Here is a 23,680-nt window from a genome sequence, read left to right as displayed (position 1 = left end):
TACTTAAGGGATATGTGAAATATTTCATATACAAAAAAGGGTGGATCTGCTCCCTTTTGAAAATGAGCAAGACTAGTGGATTGAATTGTGGGTGAGGAGGACATCCTAGCAGAATATGATTATGATCAATGCTATTTAGCAGATTAAGAATCTACCTACAGTATATAACAATTCATTTTCAAATAGGAGTGAATGGTCACCTCTGCTTGATGTTTGGAATACATTTGGTTGTGTTCCCATATACAGATAGAAATGTAGCAAAGGTGAATGCAAAGCCTACAGTGGGATTGTGTTTAAAGGAGTACAAGAGGTGATAACAAGCAAAATTTGGAATTGCAGTGTAGCCTCCCAAATTTTGTCCTTGACCAAGTCATCAAAAACTGTGTGAACATAAAATTTGTTTATGATAGTCATTTTAGAAAAAGCAGATGGTATAGTGCATAGGCTTGATTTATAAGATATTTTCAGCATATATAGAGTTGAAATTTGGTTGCTAAATATGGATTATAAATATTTATAAATAATGTACTTTTTCTCGCCTGTGGGGGGAATCTGACAAGCACTATTTAGAATGAAATTTCTTAAAGATTTAACTTACTAAAAAAGATGAAACTGTCCTATAGAGTAAAATGAAGTAAACAAGTCTGGATAATTTTTGTGAACTTGTAATTTGTTTGTTTTTGTTTTTAGAATAGTCCATGTGCATTGTCTATTGATGGAGGACACTAAAATTATATTTCAAGACCAAGCATTCTTTTTCTGACTTCTAATTATGTGTCAGAAAAAAAATCTAAAAATATTGGTTCTGAAAGGTAGATTTATTTTTGTTGTTTTACAAAACCAAGTCATCATACAGTACAATTTGAAATGCTTTTCTTGCAAAGCAAAACCCAAAGCAAGAAAGAAAAACAACCCAGGCCAATATTTTATTAATAATTCTCAGAAGTTTAGACATTCTTCCCAAACACTGTTGTTTTCCGAGTAGCTTTTAAAAAATGTTTTTATGCAGGAGTATCAAACTCGATTTCATTGAGGGCCACATCAGGGTTTTGTTTGACCTCAGGGGGCTGGATTGGGCATGGCCAGGATGGGAGCGGCCAGCTCAACATCGCTCGTGTCAGAGGTATCTGTCCGGAGCGATCTGCCAGTCGCATGTGGCCGGAGTGATCTGCCAGAGAAAATGGGCTCCCGAGCTCCGTTTTTGGCTCTGATAGCCTCCTGCAACCCTCTGCCTGCAAAATAGAGCTCGGGCCCTCCCAAGCTCCATTTTTGCTGGCAGAGGCACTTCAGGCCAGATCTGAGCACCCTGTGGGCCAGATCTAGGCCTCGGGCCTTGAGTTTGACACCCGTGTTTTAATGTATGTTTTAGATTTTAATGTATGTTTTAGAAATGTTAAGCGCTACAATGCAAATACAAACTGATTTTTTTTTAAATTGGAAGGAAACAATCCATTCATCAATTTTTAAAATTGGAAGAAAATACTTGGATGCTTATAAGTTACTAATTATATATACATAGGACAGGGGTGTCAAACTCAAGGCTAGTGGGCTGGATGCATCACGCGTAGGCCACACCCACCCCAGCTCTGCGAAGGGAAAAATGTCACGAAACATCATGTGACGACAATATGATGCCATGCGTTTGACACCTGTGCCATAGGAGATATAAAAGTTTATTTGAAAAAAAAAGTAATATTGACATTGTTAAGTCTGGATTCATTATATTTTCCATTTCATAATTGGTTTCAAATCTAAAATGAGATGCCCATGAAAATCTCATTGCATTATGAAATTTCTTCCCATTTATAACAGCAATTCTGAATATAATGCACACTATCTGCATTGCCACAGAATAAATGACTAAATAATCAAATCAGGATAAGATCAAACCCACACATGGAAAAGACATCTGACTGCAGAAAACAGTTTAGCCAGTTCGGTAGGCAGGAGCAGCCAAATGAGTAAGGCTAGCAAGGAAGCATTTGATACATGCTGCTCAGTCTCTGTAACATCATGGCAAATGGTATATGACATATGAAGAGAGAGTCCACAGCATATCAATAGACAAGTTAAAGTTTTACTATCATTATTTTTTCCTCCTACAGAAGTTATATTCATTTAATAACTTGCCCTGCTTCATTGCTTAATAGATCAATGGCTCAACAGCATAGATCCAGAGGAAGTACCACCTATATACAACATGAGTGTAAAACCTTAGATCTTCATGACTCAAGACAGCAACTGTAGTGGAAAGTCTATTGACATGTTGATCGTATCATCCTGTTATTGAGAGGCTGAAGAGGCCGCCAGTTGTCCTCTAAAGGACAGTGAGGATCTTCTGCGCTATTGCTAGAAAGGCTACGCAGCTTTAACATCTATGGAGGAAAAAGAAAGACGTTTCTAAGACCAATTTAGTTACAAATGATCTAAAAACATTCAAAAGATACTAGAATGATAATTTCCTTTAAAAAGCTGCCAGAGTTTGTTCAAGAAAAAAATGCTATACAACCATTGTTGTACTTGTTCTGTAAAGTTCTGCTTAGCTTATTTTCTAGCAAACCTCTCACCCAAGTAGAAATGAACTCTTACTTGTTGTATTCAATTGTTGTAAACAATTTGCATATTTGATTCAATTTTTAAATATTCTATAGCTATCCAGTGGTCTACTCTGGGTTATATTCTTCTCATGTAATTTCAGGACCTACCACAGTTCAAATAGCAATTCTTCCCAAACACTGAAACAACTTTTGCTCAATATAGATAACACCCTTGCTAACTGATTTTCCTTTCCTGGAGATCTATAGAAGTCTTTCTGCTTTGGTAAGAAATTGCCTGGATATCAAGATCTTTCTAATTACAAATAAACCTTTTATCTTTATTTCTCTGATGGATGCCTCACATTGCTACTCTAAATATCATATCCCATTTTGTTTCACGACATTTAGAAACTCTTAGAAGAATAAAGATAACATATAAACAGATTTTTGATTATTACAACTAATCAAAGAGCTTCCTGCAATAATATAAAGATCTGCCTTGTTTGCCCAACTTTTTACTAGATTGTTTGCAAATCAAAAAAACAAGTTTAGCAGTCTTTATTTATGAATGACCCATTACTCTGGACTTCGCCCTATTTGGAAATCACTTCAGTTAAAGCCAATATAATTTAATTCTACATAAATAGCATGAGGACTAGAGTGGGAGGCCTTATTAAGGGTTTGATTGCTGGCCCAAGAAACCTAAGCAAAGCATACTAATATTTTGTATTTCCAGGAAAAGTTTAACTAGAAAATAGGAAATAAACAAATAAAATAAAGTTTAAATAAAACATGATGAAAAAGGAATATGCTTCTTTCCTTTGAGTGCTTTTTTCTCTAATAGAATTGATAAAGGATAGTGTCATTGTCTAAATGAAAAACTCTTTTGGAAAGAATAAAATTGCCAACCACTTTTATCAGACTGAATTAAAATTTGAGATTCAAGATATGCAAGTCTTATTAAGTCCATTAAAAAGATCTTATTTTGAAAAAAACATTGTTGTACTGATTTAAGGTAGGCTTGTACTTTATGTTTATAAGGTAGCTGAGTGACATTATACATTTAACATGTAAATAGTATAGAGTTTTTCCCTATAGGGCTTGTGTTAAAGGTAACATGGACATTCCAAAAAGGTAACACTGATCAGGTGATCTCCCATTACTGCAAAAAAGGAGCTTGCACTGCTTCCTGGAATGTCCATGTGAGTTTTAATGCCATGTGATCACTTTGGACACTTTAGCACCAGTAAAAATGGAGCCTCTTGGAGTTTAGCTCTACCCCATTTAATTGGAAAATAAAATTCCCTCCCCTAGTTTTCTTTATAGCAGCACAAAGTAAGTGTCCTGGCCGTTATTTTTTATTGAACAAAAAGGGTTTTAGCTGGAATTCATTTAGTGCTGTAAAGTCCATTAGGAGCAAATCGCTCCTAGTTCACTCCTTCCAGACTTCATAGTAGAATATGTCTACATCCTTGGCTTGAAAGATATAAAAGCTAAGGGTTCAGAAACACATGAAGTCCTTATTCTGCACCACTCTGTACTTCTGAAGCCACACTTGGAATTCTGAACGCTGTGTTTTCAGAAGGAAATTGACAAATGAAAACTGAGGCCCTCAAAGGTGACAGAGGAACTTGAGCTAAAGGAACCTTAAGTGCTAAATCTGGCAAAAAGAAGACTAAAGGGAGTCATGATATCAGTGTTCAGGTATACATAAAAAAATGATATAGAAAAGATCGTCAGGAATTATTTTCCATACAAATTGGTTCAGAAATACTGAATACAAGTTGTAGCTTCCTAGATTTCACAATTATAAGAAAATACTTCCTGATGCTAAGGTCCATACCACAGTGGAATAAGTCTACTTACTGAAGGCAGAAATTTGTTTAAAAAGTGGTATCCACCTCTTAAGGATGGTTTAATTGGTTTTCTTACCACTTGCAGAAGAATGGACTAAGTTCTAACTCCACAATTCTATGATGCTATACACATAAGTCTTGACTTATGAGTCCAACATTTCTATTACTATATGAGACAGTTGTTAGGTGAATCTTGCCCCATTTTACAATGTTTCCTGCCACAGATATTAAATGAATTGCATCAGTTGTTTTGTCACAGTTATTAAGTGAATCTGGGTTCTCCATTGACTTTGCTTGTCAGAAGGTCACAAAAAGTGACACTACAACCATTGTAAATATGAATCGGTTGCCAAGCATCCAAATTTTGATCACGTGACCATGGGATGCTGTAACAGTCATAAGTGTGAAAAACAGTGCTGTTGTAACTTTGGTCACTAAATGAACTGTTGTAAGTCAAGGACTACCAGGAAAATGCTCTTAGGTCCTCGTTTGTCACTCTGATTCATTTGCTTTAGAAATTGTCCAATCTTTTTCATGAATACAGCAGCGCAATATAGCAGAATCTTGTATATAATTTATGGTAAAGCAAGATTATACTTACTAATGAACACATGAGACATATTTAAAGTTGCACAAAATATATACAAAAAAAGGAATAATTGCACTAATTTCTAATTTACCTGCTGCTCATCAACACTGATAGGCTCTTTCATAACAATCCAGGTAACACACTCTTCACACGGAGGCATTGTAAAAGAGCCTTGATAAGTATAGTAACTTCGATTTTGAGGGAAGAGGATGGAAGGATCAAAGTTTGGAAAAGGAGCCTCTTTTCCCTTAAATAAATCAGAAATAACATAATTAAGTTCAGTGACAGAGACAAAGAAAGCTCACTACAGTCAAGATTTATTATGGATGGATGCAGAGGTAGTATTCAGCAGGTTCTGACCAGTTCTGGAGAACCGGTAGTGGAAATTTTGAGTAGTTCAGAGAACCGGTAGTAGAAATTTTGAGTAGTTCAGAATACCACCTCTGACTGGCCCCACCCCCATCTATTTTCGGCCTCCCAAGTCACAGTTGATCATCTGGGTCTTCTTTTGTTGCCGTGCACAGGAGAACGGAGCTGGAAAGCAGGTTAGTGGGAAGGGGAGAGAATGGGGATTTTACAGCATCCTTCTCCTGGAGTTGTGTGGGAATGGAGATTTTGCAGTATCCTTCCCCTGCCACGCCCACCAAACCACGCCACGCCCACAGAACCATTAGTAAAAAAAATTGAATCCCACCATTGGATGGATGATGATAATTTCTTTTTTTTTAAAAAGCAAGTTTTATTGACTTTTTCACATTGCAAATATTAAAAGGCTCTTTTCAGTGGACAACATATTTCCGGATCATCAGTTTTACATGCAAATATGACAATAGTTATACATTCATTTTTTACATTCAACTTCCTATCTTATCCAATTTTTACTTAATTCTATTATTACCTTTTCCATTCCAACTTTTACAGAAAAGAAGAACAAATTAATCCTGATCTCTAATATTAATCTCAATCTAAACATCCTCTCCTTTCATTTCAATTATTTCAAATATAATTCTTAAACATTAATATTTCTTTTAAGAATAAAAATAACAATATGTGTTTGCCTAATAAAAAAATTATCAGTCTTTCCTTCCTCTTAATAATCTATCTTAACTTAATACTCTGTTCTGATTTGAATAGTTCTTTTATCTGTCAGATTTGCCATTTCATTGCATATTCTTTCCATAGTTCTAGATTAATACAAGCTTTTACACAAGAGGAAAAAAAACATAAGTTTCCACCCCTTTTACTAATTTGAGTGTGTCACTTCAGTGATTAAAATAATAATAGTCATTCCCTAAAGAAAACAAAGAAAACTACATAACATTATATATCTTTTCAATCTTATTCCACAATGCATTTCCTCCCTTTGATTATAAGATTTATTTATAATTTAAAAACAATGATGATAATTTCTATAGATAGCCTCAAGGTATACTTGAGATCACAGAATACTAAAACTAATAAACACTTTATTCTAATATCTAATCAGTCAAAAGCTACTCTAGATTTATCTAACATTAGATATCCCAATTTTACTAAGTCTGCATTGATTTTAGTAAGTGTCCCCAAGTAGTTTGAAATCTGGATCCATAATGAAATATTAATCCAAATTGCTTCTTCTGAATAGTATTTCCCAAATTTCCCAAATTTCAATTTAAAGGCAATAAAGAGAATCCTATGAGCAAAATCAATTGAGAAGGTTTACTTCTGAATCAAGACTACTGTGTCTGGAAAACCTTCCTTTAAATAATCTCTTTTTTTGTTCCACTATCGTTGACTTTCCCATGGGAAGTTGTCAGCTATTCTTTTTTTAAAGATTTGTTACAATCTCCAGATGTTCCTATTGTTCACATGTTTCATGCTAGTCCTCAGTACTAATTGTTGTCAGGGAGAAGATTCACATATCGTTCATAACCATAGTGTTGTTCACTTTGTACTGCTTGGCATGTTGTGTAAATACAGTCATTAAACTTCAGAAGGATGACTTGTGCCTTAGTATGATGTGTGAAGCCAGCTAACTGCCTTATTCAACATATAAAGTATACTGTAGTTTGGCATGTTTGGCATCATACTTTTTATGCATTATCTAAGTGTGTTAGCTCCCTTTATTGAAACATATTAGATTAACCATGTTAGAAAACTTTATATTGACTAGAATATTCTTTTACATACCTTTGTTTTGATAGTGTCTATTTCTTCAATAATTCTTTTCATTTCTGGCTTAGGGTTTTTTCCTACCTGTCATGCAGAAGTCAGATAGTAAGCAGCCATGAAAGGTAATTATCTCCCAAATTGCAACAGTATACAGAATTAATTATCCCATATATCCATTTAATTAGCAACATTTGGGGAATATCTTATAATCCCTAATACTAAGTATAAAATAATACTAAGTATAAAAACTAAAAGAGGATAACATTTGCCCGACTGGTTGGTGTTCTTTAATGATACTCTATTTTGCACAATTCTAGTATGGCTTTAATTTCAGTGAGTGTTTCTGGACTTCAGAAAACATTTTGGTGGTGGTGCTGAAAGTGAAAATAATTGAAAATATCCACAAATTGAACTTTGACTACTGTAACTGGTACTCTCCAGCCGTGTTTGACTACAGACCCTACTATCTTCATCCAATATGGTTCTTTATATTTTCAGCCATACTGGCTGAAAATAATGAGAAATAGAAATTGCACGTAGACTTATATACCACTTCACTGTGCTTTACAGCCCTCTCTAAGCAGTTTATAGAGCCAGCATATTGCCCCCAACAATCTTGGGTCCTCATTTTGCCAACCTAGGAAGGATGAAAGGCTGAGTCAACTTTGAGCTGATCAGGATCGAACTGCTGGCAGTCAGCAGAGTTAGCTTGCAATACTGCATTCTAACCTCCATATCATGAGATATACTTCAATACATCTTAATGGTATCAGGAAAAACTGACCTAATGATCTGCTCTGTAGTATCCAAGCCAACTTCCTAGGTCTTAAGGCAGCTTTCTTCTTGCTTTGCAAACATGTTGAATGAATTTCCATAAACCCCAGTCAGTGTGGCTCTTTTTCATGCTGGCTGGGGATGTCAAATTCAACATGCAGAAGTCACTAGCTTGGAGGAGACCTATCTAAAGTTAATTAAACATTCTGACCAAGATCTGTGCAGATTTTCAATTATTTTCATCAAAATCCCAAGTATTAGTGTTATTGAATTCAATTGGTGGGGTCCTGTATCAAGTATGAATTTTGTATCATGTTTCTAAAGTACAAATGTTAATTACTAAGAATAGTATGTATGTATTGTTGCCTTAAATTGTAACAAAACTGAATACAGTTGATAAATCGTTTCTACTAGGTATTTATAAAACAATAAGTCACATCTAGTACAAAGACATGAAAAAGGTACCTAACCCCACTAACTGAACTCAACAATACCAATCCTCCTTCTTTCAGAAAGCAAACAGGAGAGTTCCAGTAAATTTTGAGTCTGCAGTGTTGTTTGGATAGCCATCATAGAATATTACTAATTACTCAACTGCCTGTAATACCATGACATTTTCAAAAACTCAAGAGGAAGCTTCAACCACCCATGTTCTTAGCTTACCAAAGCAAATTCTAAGAATGTGGATATATAAAAGAAAAGAAGACAGGAAAACAGCAAGCAGGTGAGGGAGCAGAAGGTGATGTCTGAAGATGGACAGCTATCACAGGCAAGCCAGAGAACTACAATTCAACTGCCAGAACCACAAGCTACGGCAAGCAGCATATCCTGATGGGATTTCAGGAACGTGGCTTGAGAGTTCAACTAGAGTGCTCAAAAACAATATTGCTTTAAGAGCAGAACTTGGCCTCGAGCTCAGCAACAACTAGAAAAGGAGCATTCACACCAAGACAGCATCTCACCCCAAAGACAAAGATTGTATGCCATTTTTCAAACTTTTATCCGAACTAATATTAACAGAACTATATATAAAGGACTATGTGTTGAAGACACATGTACATGGTGACATCACCTTGCAAAGCCAAGAAGACTCCAGTTAGCCCAGACTAACAGCCTGTTATTGGGAAAGGCTGCCATAAAGCATTGTATACCTTTGTGGTGTGTCCCTTCCTTGGAAAAGGAAGAATCTTCACAGAATATTCCATGTATGAGAAGGAAAGTGTGAATACTATGGTGGACTTTTTCCACAAGCTTAATTAGAAAGATTAGACAGTATGATGGGAGACTAAAGGGAAGTAGAAGACAGGTGTTGGCATTCTGTATGTTAAGGTCCATTTCAGCGCAAAGAAGGTGATGTGGTGCATGATAAAAAAAAAACAACAGAAAGCATCACTATCCAAAACAGATACAATTTTTGGAGCCATAACTGAAGATTATTATGAAAATATGCATAAAAAAATAGCAGGAGTGGTGTGATGGCCTAAAGGTGGAGCTCTTGCCTCACAATCAGGAGGCTTTGAGTTCAATCCTAGGTAGAGGCAGATATTTCTCTCTCTGAGCACACTGAGAATATATCTTGTGAACAAAACTCCACATTGGTGACAGGAAGGGCATCCGGCCATTAAAACACTCTGCTTGCTCCATTCAGTTGCCCAGACTCCGCACTGCAAGGGATTATGGGGTTGTTAAATGAAGATGAAGCATAATAAAATAGCAATCAGAACTTACTTGCATTAGAATGGCTATGATAGCCACGCCATCAGTTTTTCTCAAAGCATCAGCATAATTACTATAGGAAGAGTTCCAGTGTACCAAATGAATCTAAAAACAAGGAAAACATTATAGTTAGATATCAAAACAGGCCTGAATAGAATTTGATGAAATTCCATAAAATTCTCTTCATTTCCCAGTAGCCATCTGATTCTCACTACCAGGTAATCAATGAAAAACAATTTAAACATTTTTTAAAAATCAGAAACATACAAACTGCATGAGGCATTATCTAAATATTTTTGTTCTTTTAGAAAAATGTTTAAAATGATAGAGTCAAAAGGTGAGATTTAACAACATTGCCAAATTTACATTAAATGGTTTTCATATAACTATTTTTCTCCAACTGAGCAACTTCTAGACTATAATACTTATTTTCAAACAATATGGGTAGTGGCCAAACAGATGTGAAATTATGAAGAGTCATCACATACATTTGGAAGCATGTAAAATATATTGAACACCCATGATTCAATTATTTTCAAGATAGGATCAAAATACTATAAAAATTCCTATGTGGTGCTTTCAACTTACCAACTTGTATTGACAGACAAACAAGTGTATAGTATATAATAGTAATAATAATAGTAATAATATAAATATATAATAGGCCTTTTACAAGTAACATATTCTGAGTCAGGACAACTTTTATGATGCACATGCATCTACATGCATATATATAATTAGCACCTGTGTTCCTAAATATGCCCAGTCAATTTCCATTTCCATTAAAAAAAAGAAGAAGAAGAACGCTGCATCAACCAGTATGTATCCTGGTTACACAGATATCCTCATCTGTATGCTGACACAGATATTGATGCTACCACCCCAGTCTTTTCATATTCTCTGGTCATTTGGGATTCTTGAAAAGATTGGATCTGAACTTTCAAACTGAAGTCCAACCCTATTATCCTGTCATCCATATCCATGTGTCAATTGGAGTTTTGATTCAAACCCTGAATTATTATTTTTTCACCAGAAGAAATAACTTGTTCATTTGTATAGGATAAATTCAATAATTCAAAGACTTAAAAAATGTTAACGCTGAAAGTATGCATCAAACTTCAAACTTGATGTCCTGTGTCTTTGGCCACTGACCTCAACAAAACCTGATGAAAATTGCAATTCATCCACATCTACATGGCTACCCATCTTTGCTAAGCCTTTATTAGACTATCTGCACCTAGTTTTCTACTGGCAAGGGGGAGATCTTCCAGTATTTTCTTCAGAACCTACTCACCTCTCCTGCATGCCTTTTTGCATCCACCACATGCTCTGAACCTTTGTCACTGGTAGAACCCCAGTGGATCTGAAGCTGACGGAGCCTGTAAATCCCAGGAAGTGGTCCTCCCCTAAGAACTGCAAAGAATAGTCTAGATTAACAGAAGATTTTTGCTGTGCCATAACAAATGGTACAGCCTTTACATAAGATGAATATTTATGAGCATCTCTTGCCAATATGACTGATAGCAAAGGGGACATCTCATCTTCCACTGCATTTCCAATCCAAAGTTCATAAGACAGTGCATCCTTGGCCAGCCACTTACCTCCAACAGGTTGGCAAGTATGTTGTGATACTTATTCTCCCTTTTTTGCCTTACAATTCCAAATACTATCGGGTGATTAGTTCAGCCATAATTGAAAATATTCTAGGAAATATTTTGATGCAGAAGAACAATGTCCATTGCTTTGAACAGGACCATGCCATCCTCCCATGCCCAAATGACCATCAGATTGAGTCTTACAGTGTTTTGCCATGATATTTTGCCAGTATTAAGAACAATGCATGTAAAAGATACAAATTGTCATCTAACAGTAGATGACAATTATGAACAGGCAGGATGATTGAACTCACACATTTGTCACTTCTGATTTAATTAACTTTATGCATGTCAAGCTAGGCTGGCCTTTGCCCAAAATTCACATCCTTCCTATCTATAAATAAATGTTATACACTTAATGAAGGACTAAATGTAGCAACAAGAAAGGACCTGAAATGTAAGGTAACTTTTCATATAACAGAAAAGTGTTTGGAAGTTTCCTATATTTAATACTTCATTCATTCAATGAACAGCAAAAAAATTAAATAATGCAACATTAAATTTAAACCTAATAGAGCCAGTTTGGTTTAGTTGTTAGCAGGGGTGGGATTCAGCCGGTTTGGACCAGTTCAGGTGAACCGGATGTTAAATTTATACCTGATTCACTGAACCATGAATATTGAGTTGCTAACTAGGGCATACAAAACCTTTGCTAGACCAATACTCGAATACAGCTCATCTGTCTGGAATCCGCACTGTATATCAGACATTAATACAATTGAGCAATTCCAGAAGTATTTCACGAGAAGAGTACTACACTCCTCTGCTCGCAACAGAATACCCTATATCACCAGACTTGAAATTTTGGGCTTGGACAATCTTGAACTACGTCGGCTAAGATTGGACTTAAGCGTAGTACACAAAATTATCTGCTACTATGTCCTACCAGTCAATGACTACTTCAGCTTCAACTGCAACAATACAAGAGCACACAACAGATACAAACTCAATGTTAACCGCTTCAAATTTGATTGCAGAAAGTACGACCAGCAACAGAGTGGGCAATGCCTGGAATGCACTACCTGACTCTGTTGTTACATCCTCAAACCCCTACTCCTTTAACCTCAAACTATCCACTATTGACCTCACCTCATTCCTAAGAGGTCTGTAAGGGGTGTGCATAAGTGCACCATCGTGCCTACCATCCCTGTCCTATTGTCCCCATTTATTTGTACCTATTTCCTGTATTCTTACTCATGTTTATACTTATATCTATTACCTTGTAAGCAATTGACAAATCAAATAAATAAATAAACAAACAAACAAACAAACAAACAAATAAATAAATAAATAAATAAATAAATAAATAAATAAATAAATAAATAAATAAATAAATAAATAAATAAATAAATAAATAAATCCAGAGGATACCATGGTTGATAGTACTGAAAGCTGCTGAGAGGTCAAGTAAGGTAAGAATGGATGCAAATCCACCATCACACCCACATCAGAGATCATCCTAAATCGCGACTAATGCTGTTTCCATTCCATTCCCAGGTCTGAATCCTGATTGAAAAGGATCCAGGTATTTAAAATATACCATTATAAAGGAACATGAAACTGAAAGGCAGGAGCTCAGAAAAGCATGTGCTGCTGGGCTGGTGCCATGGCTCTTTCCTTCTGAAAATTTTCTCCTACATTTTTTTTAAAAGGTGCTCATTATAAAACATAAGCCAAGATAATGACAATGTAGTTCAACACTGTGTCCACTTCTGTAGTCAGATGAGAATGTCTAATTTATTAAGATTGCATTTCCCTATCTCAATGTCAATTAACGGAAATGTGAATGAATCTATAGGCAGAACTGAACAAAAGCATTGTGCACTTCATCCCTAAGGCAAGCACCAAACAGGACAGAAGTCATGTGATATGGATTGATCCATTACTATGGCCTTCTAGCTATGGAAGCAAAAATATTTGCATGAAAAAATCAGTATCAAATTATTTCCAACGTATCAATAAAATTCTTCTCTCAATTTCATTTAACTGAACTGCCAAGAGCTGCTATTTCACATAACTGCTTCCTGCATAATTGGGTCTCTATGTATTGTATTTAGTTTTAGATACAGTAATGAGGTTACCTAAGTAATTTCTGAAATAATCACAACTTCTTTTAGTACTTATGTCTAATTCTTCACATTTTGATGCCATCATTAACAACCTATGCCTCTTTGCAATTATGGTTCACTGTGGACTAATTGCCACCAAATTTCCAAGGAGTCAGGGACTATCCTTTTTGCTGACTTGCTTAAATCTCCCATTAGTTATATGGAAGCTTTCTTTTCCCATTTGTTGTTGTTGTTTTATTGCTGCTTCTTTAACAGAGAAGAAAGATAGAGGAAGCCTTGTGACTTTATGCTGTCTGAATAGAAAAATAACATGGCATCTTCTATGTTTATCAGGGGTGGGATTCAAAAATCTTGACAACCGTTTCTGTGGGTGTGGCTTAGGTGGTGGGCGTGGCTTGGTGGTCATGTGACTGGGTGGACATGGCTTGGTGGTCATGCTATTGGCTGGGCATATTCAACTCAACAACACTCATATCGAGGCACACATCGCCTCGCCTGGCCTCTCATGACTGTGGGGATGCTGCAACAGTCATAAGTGTGAAAAATGGTCATAAGTCACTTTTTTCAGTGCCATTGTAACTTTGAATTGAACTCCACACAAACAAAGTGCCAGCAAAGGAGGGGGGGAAAAACTCTAGAGACATTCCTGAGACAGGAAGTCTAGTCCTGCCAAGAAGGTAATAAGGGTTAATAGATAGGCAGTTTCTGTAAGCAACACCAGAATGTTTCCTTCCTGCCTTCCTTACAGGATTAGGCCAGTAATTTCTTCTAACAACCAGTTCTCCGAACTGCTTAGAATGTTAACAATCGGTTCTAGGGAATGGGTGCGAACTGGTAGAATCCCACCCCTGATGTGTATACTAATTCCAATAGCATACATCATCTATTAAATCTGAAGGAAACAGGCTATTTTTCAGGGGTATGCCACAGGTGGAAAACTTGATCACATCACGTGATGGATTGTGATATATTGCAATGTTTTTCGCCTTTGCAGAGCTAGAGTGGGCACGGCCTGCCTGTGACACATCCAGCCCACGGGCCACCAAGTTGACAGGCTTGGTGTATGCAATTACCTTGTCATGCATCTTGTTTGTTACCGGAAGCAAATACTGAACCTTGCTCACCAATAGGGCCAGCCTTGAAGAGAACAAGTGTAGAAGGACAATTTTGTTCCAACAGTTTGTTTACCAAGAACGCTAAAAAATATGGAGTCATATGACCTGTTTCTTCCTCAATTTTACAACTTTCAAAATAAAATAAATCATCCAAATATGCAACAAGCATTTCAGGCTTTTATAAAATTATCCTTCAAATACAGGTGAGCATGGTTTCTGGAGGTCCAGTCCTAGATTTCCCTTTCTTGTGTTATTATTTTTTTTAAAAAACTATAAAAGCATCCTTTAATGCATCATTGAAGAAAAAAAATGCAAATTATATTACATGCATTTATTTGAATTTATTGTGTATAGGTCTAGATTCAAATAGAGTTGTAATTTGAAAAATTTATAGAGAAATACATTCACGATATTGAGTAATGCTAAACCAAGTGAATGATATGCCTGTTCCACATGCTATCCAAATCTTAATTATTATAGGAATTGTCAAGATCCATCTATTCCTTCTGCTTATAGGACTTAAGATAAATAGCCCTTCGTACAGAAAATGTCTTCAAACAGCAGACTATTCTCTATAAAAATGAAATAGGCAAGTACTCCATTACAATGGTTTGTCAAAAGTAAGCCAATTTGATCAAAATCACAGTAAACCCAATTCATACTGTAAGCAACAACTCTATTGTGGTAGGACCTGCAACTTCCTCATTAATTCACTCCACCGAGTTTTAAATCATATTCAGTTCAATTCAGATCTGCAGAATTCATTGCTATCCAATGTGGTGATACCCACCAATTTAGACAGTTTTAAAGGAATAGAGAAGATAGGGGTATAAATGGGTATTCTATTTTCTGATTCATTTGCAGCATACTTGAAAACCAGCTGCAAAGGAGAAACAATGAAAAAATACTCTTCTGTCCATCCTGTAGAGTTATTTAATGTATTTGGTTGGCTACTGTTTATTTGTATACAAATAAAGGCCAATGCTCCATCTTCAGGCATGGAATAAATGCTGTTAATAATTTGGTAATAAAAATCTTTAAATGCTCATCTATTGTCGTCACAGCAAAAGAAAGGAATTCAAACCCATGCATTTTTCTTAACTGCAATATTCTTATGACAATAGTCTAGGTCAGTGGTCCCCAACATTTTTGGCACCAGGGACTAGTTTCATGGAAGACAATTTTTCCATGGACTGAGGGTGGCGGAAGGTAGGTGTGTGCAACCTAGATCCCTTACATGTGCAGTTTACAGTAGGGTTCATGCTCCTGTGAGAATCTAATGCCTGATGATCTGAGGTGGAGCTGAGGTGGTAATGCTAACATGGGGGAGTGGCGGTAAATACAGATGAAGTTTCACTCACTCACCTGCCAGTCACCTTCAGCTGTGCAGGCCGATTCCTAACAGCCCACAGACTGGTACTGGCCCAGGTCCTGGGGATTGGGGACCCCTGGTCTATGTCACATAAAAAACAACTTTTTTAAAGCCATGGTGTTTTTTTAAATTATAGTACTCTAGTTTACGGATCTCCAACCTTGGCCACTTTAAGCCTGACAGACTTCAATTCCAGAATTCTTTGAGTTGAAGTTCACCAGGCCTAAAGTCACCAAGGTCAGAGACCCCTGCTCTAGCTGAGTCAGTTCCTAACAAAAAATTACAACACTGGATAGTATTGTGTGTGAAGTACCTTGAAAATTCATTGTTGTTTTTTTAAAAAAAATCCTTAGTACATTGTGGTTTCAGTGAATGGCACAATATTCAGATCAGGAAAAACAATCTTCAACCTTACAGACCTGCAATCTTTAGTAAAACCAATGAAAGACTCTATGACCAGCTTATAGAGTAGTATCCCACTGCAAAATAATTGAGTTTTCCTTACAAATGGGACACCCATCAATACATAATTGATCAAGCCAGGAATGCTATCCCTCTTCACATAAAGTCATGGGAAGACCATACTATATTGATATAAAGGTTTGAAAAGTTTCATATATTGTCAGGTTTGCAGTGACAGGTGACAATCACAAGTGAAAACAAAGGAAGCTCAGCCCTCCCCTAGGTACAAGTGAGGGCTTTTCAGTTTTATTTTATGATTAAAAAAAATAACAACAGTATAAGACAGTTGGCCATGTCAATAACAATGCAATTAACAGGCCCAAGAATAAACAGACAGTTGGCATGTTCTTTGAAATAACGGTCAATGAAGTCAGCTATGAACATTTGACAATGATATGGTGGACTTTTCTGTGATGAAAATGCCTAACTAAAATACTGCTCATTTTCATAATGGCCAAGAGTGCCATTTATTTCATGAATTCAGGTCATGTTGAATTCAAAGAGAAGAGATTATTCTAGCATCGCATTCTGGAAGGAATCTCAGTTTTGACCTAAAATGCCCCTGCCCATGAGTTTTAACTCTAGGCTTCCTGAGATACTAACCACACATTCTTTTGCAACCTAAAAAGGAGAAAGAACCTGACTCCTGTAGGCAGAAAGCCGATCACTGCCACAATCCCAGAGGGCCTTTGTTTGAAGCAACATTCAAGTCCTTTGGCTGCCAGCAATAGCATGGGATTCCAGAGTTAATGCTACCGCAGAGCTCAACCTTTTGTGTCAGAGTATTGCTGGTCTCTCATCAGTGATTAATATCTATGTACTCGAATACCTAAGGATAAAAGATATGTTAAGCATAGGGCAAAGGGCTTAGCCTTGTCTTTTCTTTAGCGGGCATTGTGATGTTGGCCAGCCCAGAACACCATCTCTCCCTTTCAGCTTTGGAATTCTGTTCATTTGGATTGGGGGTATTGAAGCACCCATTAAAAAAGGACATCATAATCAATTAAATGTAACAATGCAAAAAAAAAAACAACCCAAAGACTATAATACATGAAAAATTGATACTTTCTGTTGCAGCCATACAATGCCAGGAGGCAAGGGAACAAAAAGGCACATGATTTGTTCCTTCTCACAACAGCACAAATAGTAGACACTCTAATGAAAAAAATGTAACCCTATAGTCAAGAACTACTCCGACAAGAGAGTAGATAAGAACCGCCATAGAGGAGCATCACAAAATACAAATATTACATTGACACTGCAGCAACACATGCACACACACATACAAAAGCAAGTAAATACATTTCTGTACTGTACATGAGTGTGCGAATGTTCTAATCCTTAAATATTTGTAAGCAATTACAGTCCAGGAGGGCTGTATCTTAACTGTGCTGTTAAAATAAACTTTAAAATGTTTGGTATGGAGTATGGTCAGTGTTCCTACATTTTGTTTAAAAGCAAAAAGCTGCTGTTCCGCAACTCCTTTTCTATTTTCTGACAAAAGGCTATTGTTCTCACCCTATACCAGAAAATAAAGATCAATTTCATGGAAAATGCCATGGGGTAATGATAAAATTTTGATGTTTAACCACAGGTGCATATGGAAGGAATCGTGCTGATCACAGTAAAATGGCAACCTTGCAATCTGTTTTCATGTGAATTGCAAGTTTAGCGATTAATCCAATAAAAAAAATTGGCAGCAAAGACTAACATTCCCAAACATCTTAAAGCTTTAAAATAGTTGAATGAAACTATTGGAAATATACAGTAGGATTCATTCCAAAGTAAGCAGAACTGAATCAGGGCCTTCCCTACAAGTAATGAACAATTTGGCTGCTTGGAATTTTTGCTGACTAGAATTGCCTTTTGCGTTTACCTAATTGTTCATTACAAAACTTATTTTATGGTATTTTTTTTTTTAAATTTCCTTCTGTACTTGTGACCTGTTTCTTGTTTTGTGATTGCTTTGTAATTTTTTGGATAGAAAAGGCAGGATTGATTTCTTTTCTCTTTTTGTGTAAAAAATATACACATTTCCGTTAGGAGAAAAAGCAGAGGAAGGAGATAGAGACAAGAAAAAAAAATATAGGAAAATTATAATGAACAAGGTTCTAGTTAAAAAGGCTGGGAAAGGTTAAAAAAAAGAAAGAGAAGAATAAGATGACCATCAGTAAGATGAATGGACTCAGTTACAGCAGCAATGAATGTAAGGAGGAGATGAAGAATCAGATTAGGGACAGACCATTATCAAGGAAATCGAACTATGCAGTTGCTAAGAGTCAACAATGACTTAATAGCATATTATCAATCAATCTGTCTTGGTAGTATAACAATCAAGTACAGTAATGCTTATAGTATAGAAGAATTATGACTTTTAATAATATTGATGGCTAGTGGCTCCCTATGTGAGTTGGCAGGGTGGGGAGTAGGAGGCCTTGAGCCAGTTTCTTTTATTCCTGGAAACTGTCTGAACAAGTCCCTGCAATTTTCTCCACAAGCGTTTGGAAGTGGTTTTCTGTTGCTTCCTTCCTAAAGAAGAGAACTGGCTCAAGGTCACCCAACTGGTATTGTTCCTAAGAACTCATAGCCTTACAATTTCTAACCTCATCCCTTAACTACTACACCATACTGGCTCTTTATTTTAATGCACTTCAATTCTTAAATTACATGACTGACAAATACTTTCCAGCATGATCTACCCTTCATGGGATCAGATTGGGATACAAAACCAGGAGGACTGCACCTATCATTCTACAACACAGAACAAAGACTGAAGAGCAGGATAGGAACAAAATCCCAACTTTGCATTGGGTTTCAAAATGATTGCGGACTTAATGCAAATTGGCTGTTGACATGGATGGCATATCTCTTGAAATTGAGAGAATATCCTGAGGGGCAGAGGAAAGTAAATAATCCAACCAGCACAATAAACAGCAGCACAAATCACTCATCTCCCATCAGATGTCTCTGTGTTTGGGAAATGAAGCCTTCCTTAGAAGATCATTTCACAGCAAGGATTTTGTAGGCTTAACCCTGATTACTTTAAGCTTACAAGTACAATTTGCAAACATTTACCAAAGTAAACTTACCTGAGCGATCAAAAGTATCATCAAATGCAATCCGCAATATTTTCCCAGTGTTTCTTATGTTCTTAGCTGCACCTGGATCATAGCCAGTAAACCAAGGCAAAAGAGCAGGGTCTTTGAAGACATCTTTGCTAAGAATTGCAACAGGTGACTGATTGTTCCCTTTGGCTATTGGGTAAGATACATGCCAGTTATCAGGTCCTGGGAGGGAAACATGCCAAGGCAAAGGTGTGTCATATTCTGTACCATATGGCAGCAGTTCCCAAAAAGTTGCCCTTTGGCTATTTTGGTATTCTAACCCCAGATGGCTACAATGCCTGTTCCAAAACCTAAAGGACATGAGGCTGGAAGTCAAATGAACAATGTTAAGCACTGCCCCATCTCAAGACAATTTAGTCTTTACAATTACTTTTCAAAGGATCTTTAAATCTTGGAAGCAAGGATTACTGTTACAGTTTCAACCACCCTTATTTTTCTAATAAGGAATAGAAAGGGTGGTTGAAACTGTAACAGTAATTAAAACAAGACATTAAAACAAGATTTGAATTTAAAATATAGCCCACAGTCCTGCATAATCTGACAAGAAACCTCACCAAATTCAATGAGGTTACCTTCATATATAATCACATGTAGAAAAAAAATAAAAAGTATGCAGTGCTATTGATAATTTTCACACTGCATAAACTTTTGCTAATTAGAAGCAAAATGGGCCAAGTTGCTAAATATATTCCATGAACTTTCTGCTCTAGGAAACCTTTCATTTATTTAAACTTCAGAGAACATTGTTAAGGCTGTATGATCCTCATGGAATGACAGACAATAAGGATTCTGCTTAGATTTCTTCATCAAGCCCATTTTTAGAGTAAAGTAAAAAAAATCTGTTTGGAAATCTGTTCTGCATATGTGCAGCATAAAGTTCCAATGTGAGTCCCCGGAAATCTTAACACAAGCAGACTTTTGCATGTCTACTATAAATAGGCCATATTAAAATCAAAGGGGCTTTTATTCAAGTGCATTTCAAATTATTTACTTTAGAACAGGTAGGATAGCAAAACTGTACATTTCTAAGAAGTGGCAACATTTCTATGGCACCACTTAATTGTAGGCAGAGGCACGGTGTTATTCAAAGCTATGAATCATGTTTTTTATTGCTATATATCTCAAGCCTGGGATCTAAGTGAAAAACAGGTTCTGGGCTGTCATTCTGAGTACACAGACTAATTCTACCTCCTCCCATGGGGTATACTTCAGATATTTTTTCCTGCTGATTGGGAATGACCAGAGCGCTACTAGAATAGAGAAAGGTGTTGTATATTCCACTTTCAGTGAAGACTTATTATTGGGCAGGGAATGATTAACTGGGGAGAACAGGCATTCCTGCATGGAAGATTTTTCTGCCTCTTTTTAGGTTTAAACATACTGACATCTCTCACCTGCCTAAAGCCACTTGCATCCCTTTTCTCAATAACAATGTTATGGCAAGGAAGAAAACCTGATCTCACCCCTCAGGCACTTGTCACAACAGGCCTCCCCAAAGACTTTTGTATTTGAATTGCATATATTAATTGTAGACTCATAAGCAAAAATACTGTATTTCCCCTTGGTATGGTCCTATTTCTCTTTCTTTTCCTTTCTCTTCCAGTTATACTGCATTATTATAAAACATACAATTATTTGAGTCCATGGAAATTTATACAATATTGTCTTGAGATTATTGATACTCTCATATTTAGATAATTTAAACTTTTTAAAATAAAACTGTTTATATCAATATTAATTATCATTTCTAAAATGTCAATACTGATGCTGATGCCAATACTGACATAAAGTTGTTTAAATTAAAGCTTTTTAAGAATAAATGCAAAATGCACCAAACTATTTGTTATACATAGTATAATGTATGTTATGTATGTTTCTTATACATAGCAATGATTCTTAATAAGCTTAATACTTAAGTACTACCATCTCCACTGTGTTGTTACATATGATTATTTGAGCAAGACTGTTTTCTTCGGTACTATTCAGACTTTGAAATGTTAAAGCACTCTTTGTTTTGCTCATTAATTTATACTAATCATTGTTAAAAACAATAACAACATAAAATGTTTTTCAGATTTCTGGCACATTATTAATAATATGCAATTTGGCAGTTCAAATCCCACCAGGTTCAAGGTTGACTCAGCCTTCCATCCTTCTGAGGTGAATAAAATGAGGACCCAAATTATGGGGGCAATATGCTGACTCTGTAAACCACTTAGAGAAGACTGTAAAGCACTATATAAGTCTAAGTGCTATTGCTATTGCTATTATTCTACTAACAAAAAGAACAAAAGCAACATTAGTGGGAGATACACCCTTATTTGCACATGCACACAACAGGGATAGGCAAGTTGAATCCTCCATATATTTTAGTCTTTAAACTGCCATCAGTCTCAGCCTCCAAGGGCAACAGCAGACAGCCATGGAAATCATAACCCAACACGTTTGCAATCATTTGGGGCGGGGGGGAAGGGTATGTCACACTATATATTAAAAAAGGGCAGAGGCCATTCATAAAAAAGATGGTCTGCTCTTAGACTTCAGTCCTTTAACAGAGATTACAGCCTTTTTATCCTGAAGTCTCTCATTCCACAGGGAAGGGATTCAGATACCCAAGATGACAGCCATAATATGCGATCAAAAGTCTGTCTTTTTTAACATGGGTCACATGCCTCCCCCCAAAAGGGGCAAGGTTTGATTGCATGTTTGTGGTCACTATCTTGTCTTTTTTGAGACATAAGCATATGCACCCCCAGATATCCTGTATGGAAAGTATCACATTGCTATAGTTAATCTACTGCTATAGGATACATCAGTGAGTGACAGGAAGTCTCCAGTATGTCCAAGCACTAGAAGAAAAATGTGATAAGCACATTAATCTTTTAAGGAATTAGGATGTTCTGTGCTTTTCCTATGATAATAAATAAAAATAAAAATTGTTCTTCTCCCAGCCAAGAAAGACAAGTAATCTTATGCAAAATGTATGCAAAGGGGGGGCTATTTTCAGTCTTTGGCATCCTCAGTTAACAAGGATGAATCAACAAACAATGACAGTCTTCCATCAAAAATCCAGAAAAATCCAGTTCAAAATTCAATCCTGAGATAGATAAGGAAACAATCCGGTTAATTTGCCTTCCCAAATATATTCAATGTAAGCAAGAACCTCTTAGCCTTGCAAGCAACATTTCTTAAGCATCCTTCACTCCAGATGTGTCAAACAAAAACTGCAATAAATCTACAGCCAGGTTTTCAGTGGGGATGACAGGAGTTGTGGTCCAGCATGCTTGCAAATACACCCCAAAAAGGAAAGCCTGATGGGGGGTGGGGGGAAAGTGTCTTTGAGAACTTACTGCCCTATTTGATAGCATCAAAAAGAGTGGAGTGACCAGGTAAGGCGGCCTCTCCGAGAAACATAAATTCCACGCCCCAGACTTTGGAAAAACGCTCTTTCCCCAATTCGGTTGAATGCTGCGTGGAGGGGTGGGGGGGACAGAGAGCTGCGGTTGAGGGGGGGTGCAGTTCGAGGGGCGTGGCGGGATGGAAATCCGCTGGCTGGGAACTTCTTCCCACTCACCGTTTTCCTTGCTATAGCCCCAGGTCAGGGAGTCGGCGGTGGATTGCTTGCGCAGCATCCTCTCTCGCGGGCTTCACCACCGCTGACCGCGAACTTCTGACGCCCGAGCCATTTATAGGGCTCAGCGGACTCCAGCCTTGGGACAGCCCGGCGTCGGAGGCGGAGGAGTCCAAAAATCATTTACAGCCGGACGCCGGAGGGGGGAGCTACGCACTAGGTCGTCCCTTCAGTTGAACCTGTCGGCGGCTGGAAGAACGATCAGCTTAACAGAATTCGAACTGACCCGATTTCTTTGTATCTTTCTTATGATCCGGCTTTGTGGGTGGATGGTTGTCAGATAGTGGTTCCCTATACCTCCCATATTCCGTGTCAGAATTAGTTGACATTTGCACATTGTTGAAAGGATCCATCCTTCCTTCCTTCCTTCCTTCCTTCCTTCCTCATACATGTGCTATTGAAGACTAACACATGCATGGCCATACAAAATTTTATAGCTAACACACCTGATGAAGTTGATTTTATTTCGAGAGACTAACTGCTACCACTCTGAAAACAGAATTAACATTGCGATTGGTGACAGATAGAGGGTATTGTTTGCTTATTTTAAAAATGAAATTATACCTTCATGAAATATCTCTAGAACAGCTTGTGCTTCCTTTATAAAATCTATGTGAAATGCAAACTG

General features: G+C 36.8%; 1 protein-coding gene across 1 annotated transcript; it reads right to left on the bottom strand.

Annotated features, from left to right (window-relative positions):
• Window positions 1-799: 799 nt before the first annotated feature.
• On the bottom strand, window positions 800-23,303 carry CA3 (carbonic anhydrase 3). Its single transcript, XM_026689129.2, has 7 exons — window positions 22,996-23,303; window positions 19,386-19,583; window positions 10,918-11,036; window positions 9,636-9,728; window positions 7,152-7,217; window positions 5,074-5,229; window positions 800-2,375 (listed from the first exon to the last, which is right to left on the bottom strand). The coding sequence occupies exons 1-7, from the start codon at window positions 23,051-23,053 to the stop codon at window positions 2,256-2,258; spliced, it is 810 nt and encodes a 269-aa protein (XP_026544914.1). The 5' UTR covers window positions 23,054-23,303; the 3' UTR covers window positions 800-2,255.
• Window positions 23,304-23,680: the final 377 nt, after the last annotated feature.

The sequence above is a fragment of the Notechis scutatus genome, chromosome 3 (genome assembly GCF_049901735.1).
Source record: "Notechis scutatus isolate UNSWTSFEM ecotype Mainland chromosome 3, rNotScu1.2, whole genome shotgun sequence".
Classification (NCBI taxonomy): Eukaryota; Metazoa; Chordata; class Lepidosauria; order Squamata; family Elapidae; genus Notechis; species Notechis scutatus.
This window is presented reverse-complemented; position numbering and strand designations above follow the sequence as displayed.

What these genes read in the sequence shown, in the direction of transcription:
- CA3 (XM_026689129.2), bottom strand. Translation starts at nt 23,053, where the DNA reads ATGCTGCGCAAGCAATCCACCGCCGACTCCCTGACCTGGGGCTATAGC. An exon ending in CAAAAAGGCATGCAGGAGAG is followed by an intron (nt 9,729 to 10,917) that starts GTGAGTAGGTTC and finishes CCTTGTTTTTAG; the next exon opens with ATTCATTTGGTACACTGGAA. An exon ending in TAGACACTATCAAAACAAAG is followed by an intron (nt 5,230 to 7,151) that starts GTATGTAAAAGA and finishes GATTTATTTAAG; the next exon opens with GGAAAAGAGGCTCCTTTTCC.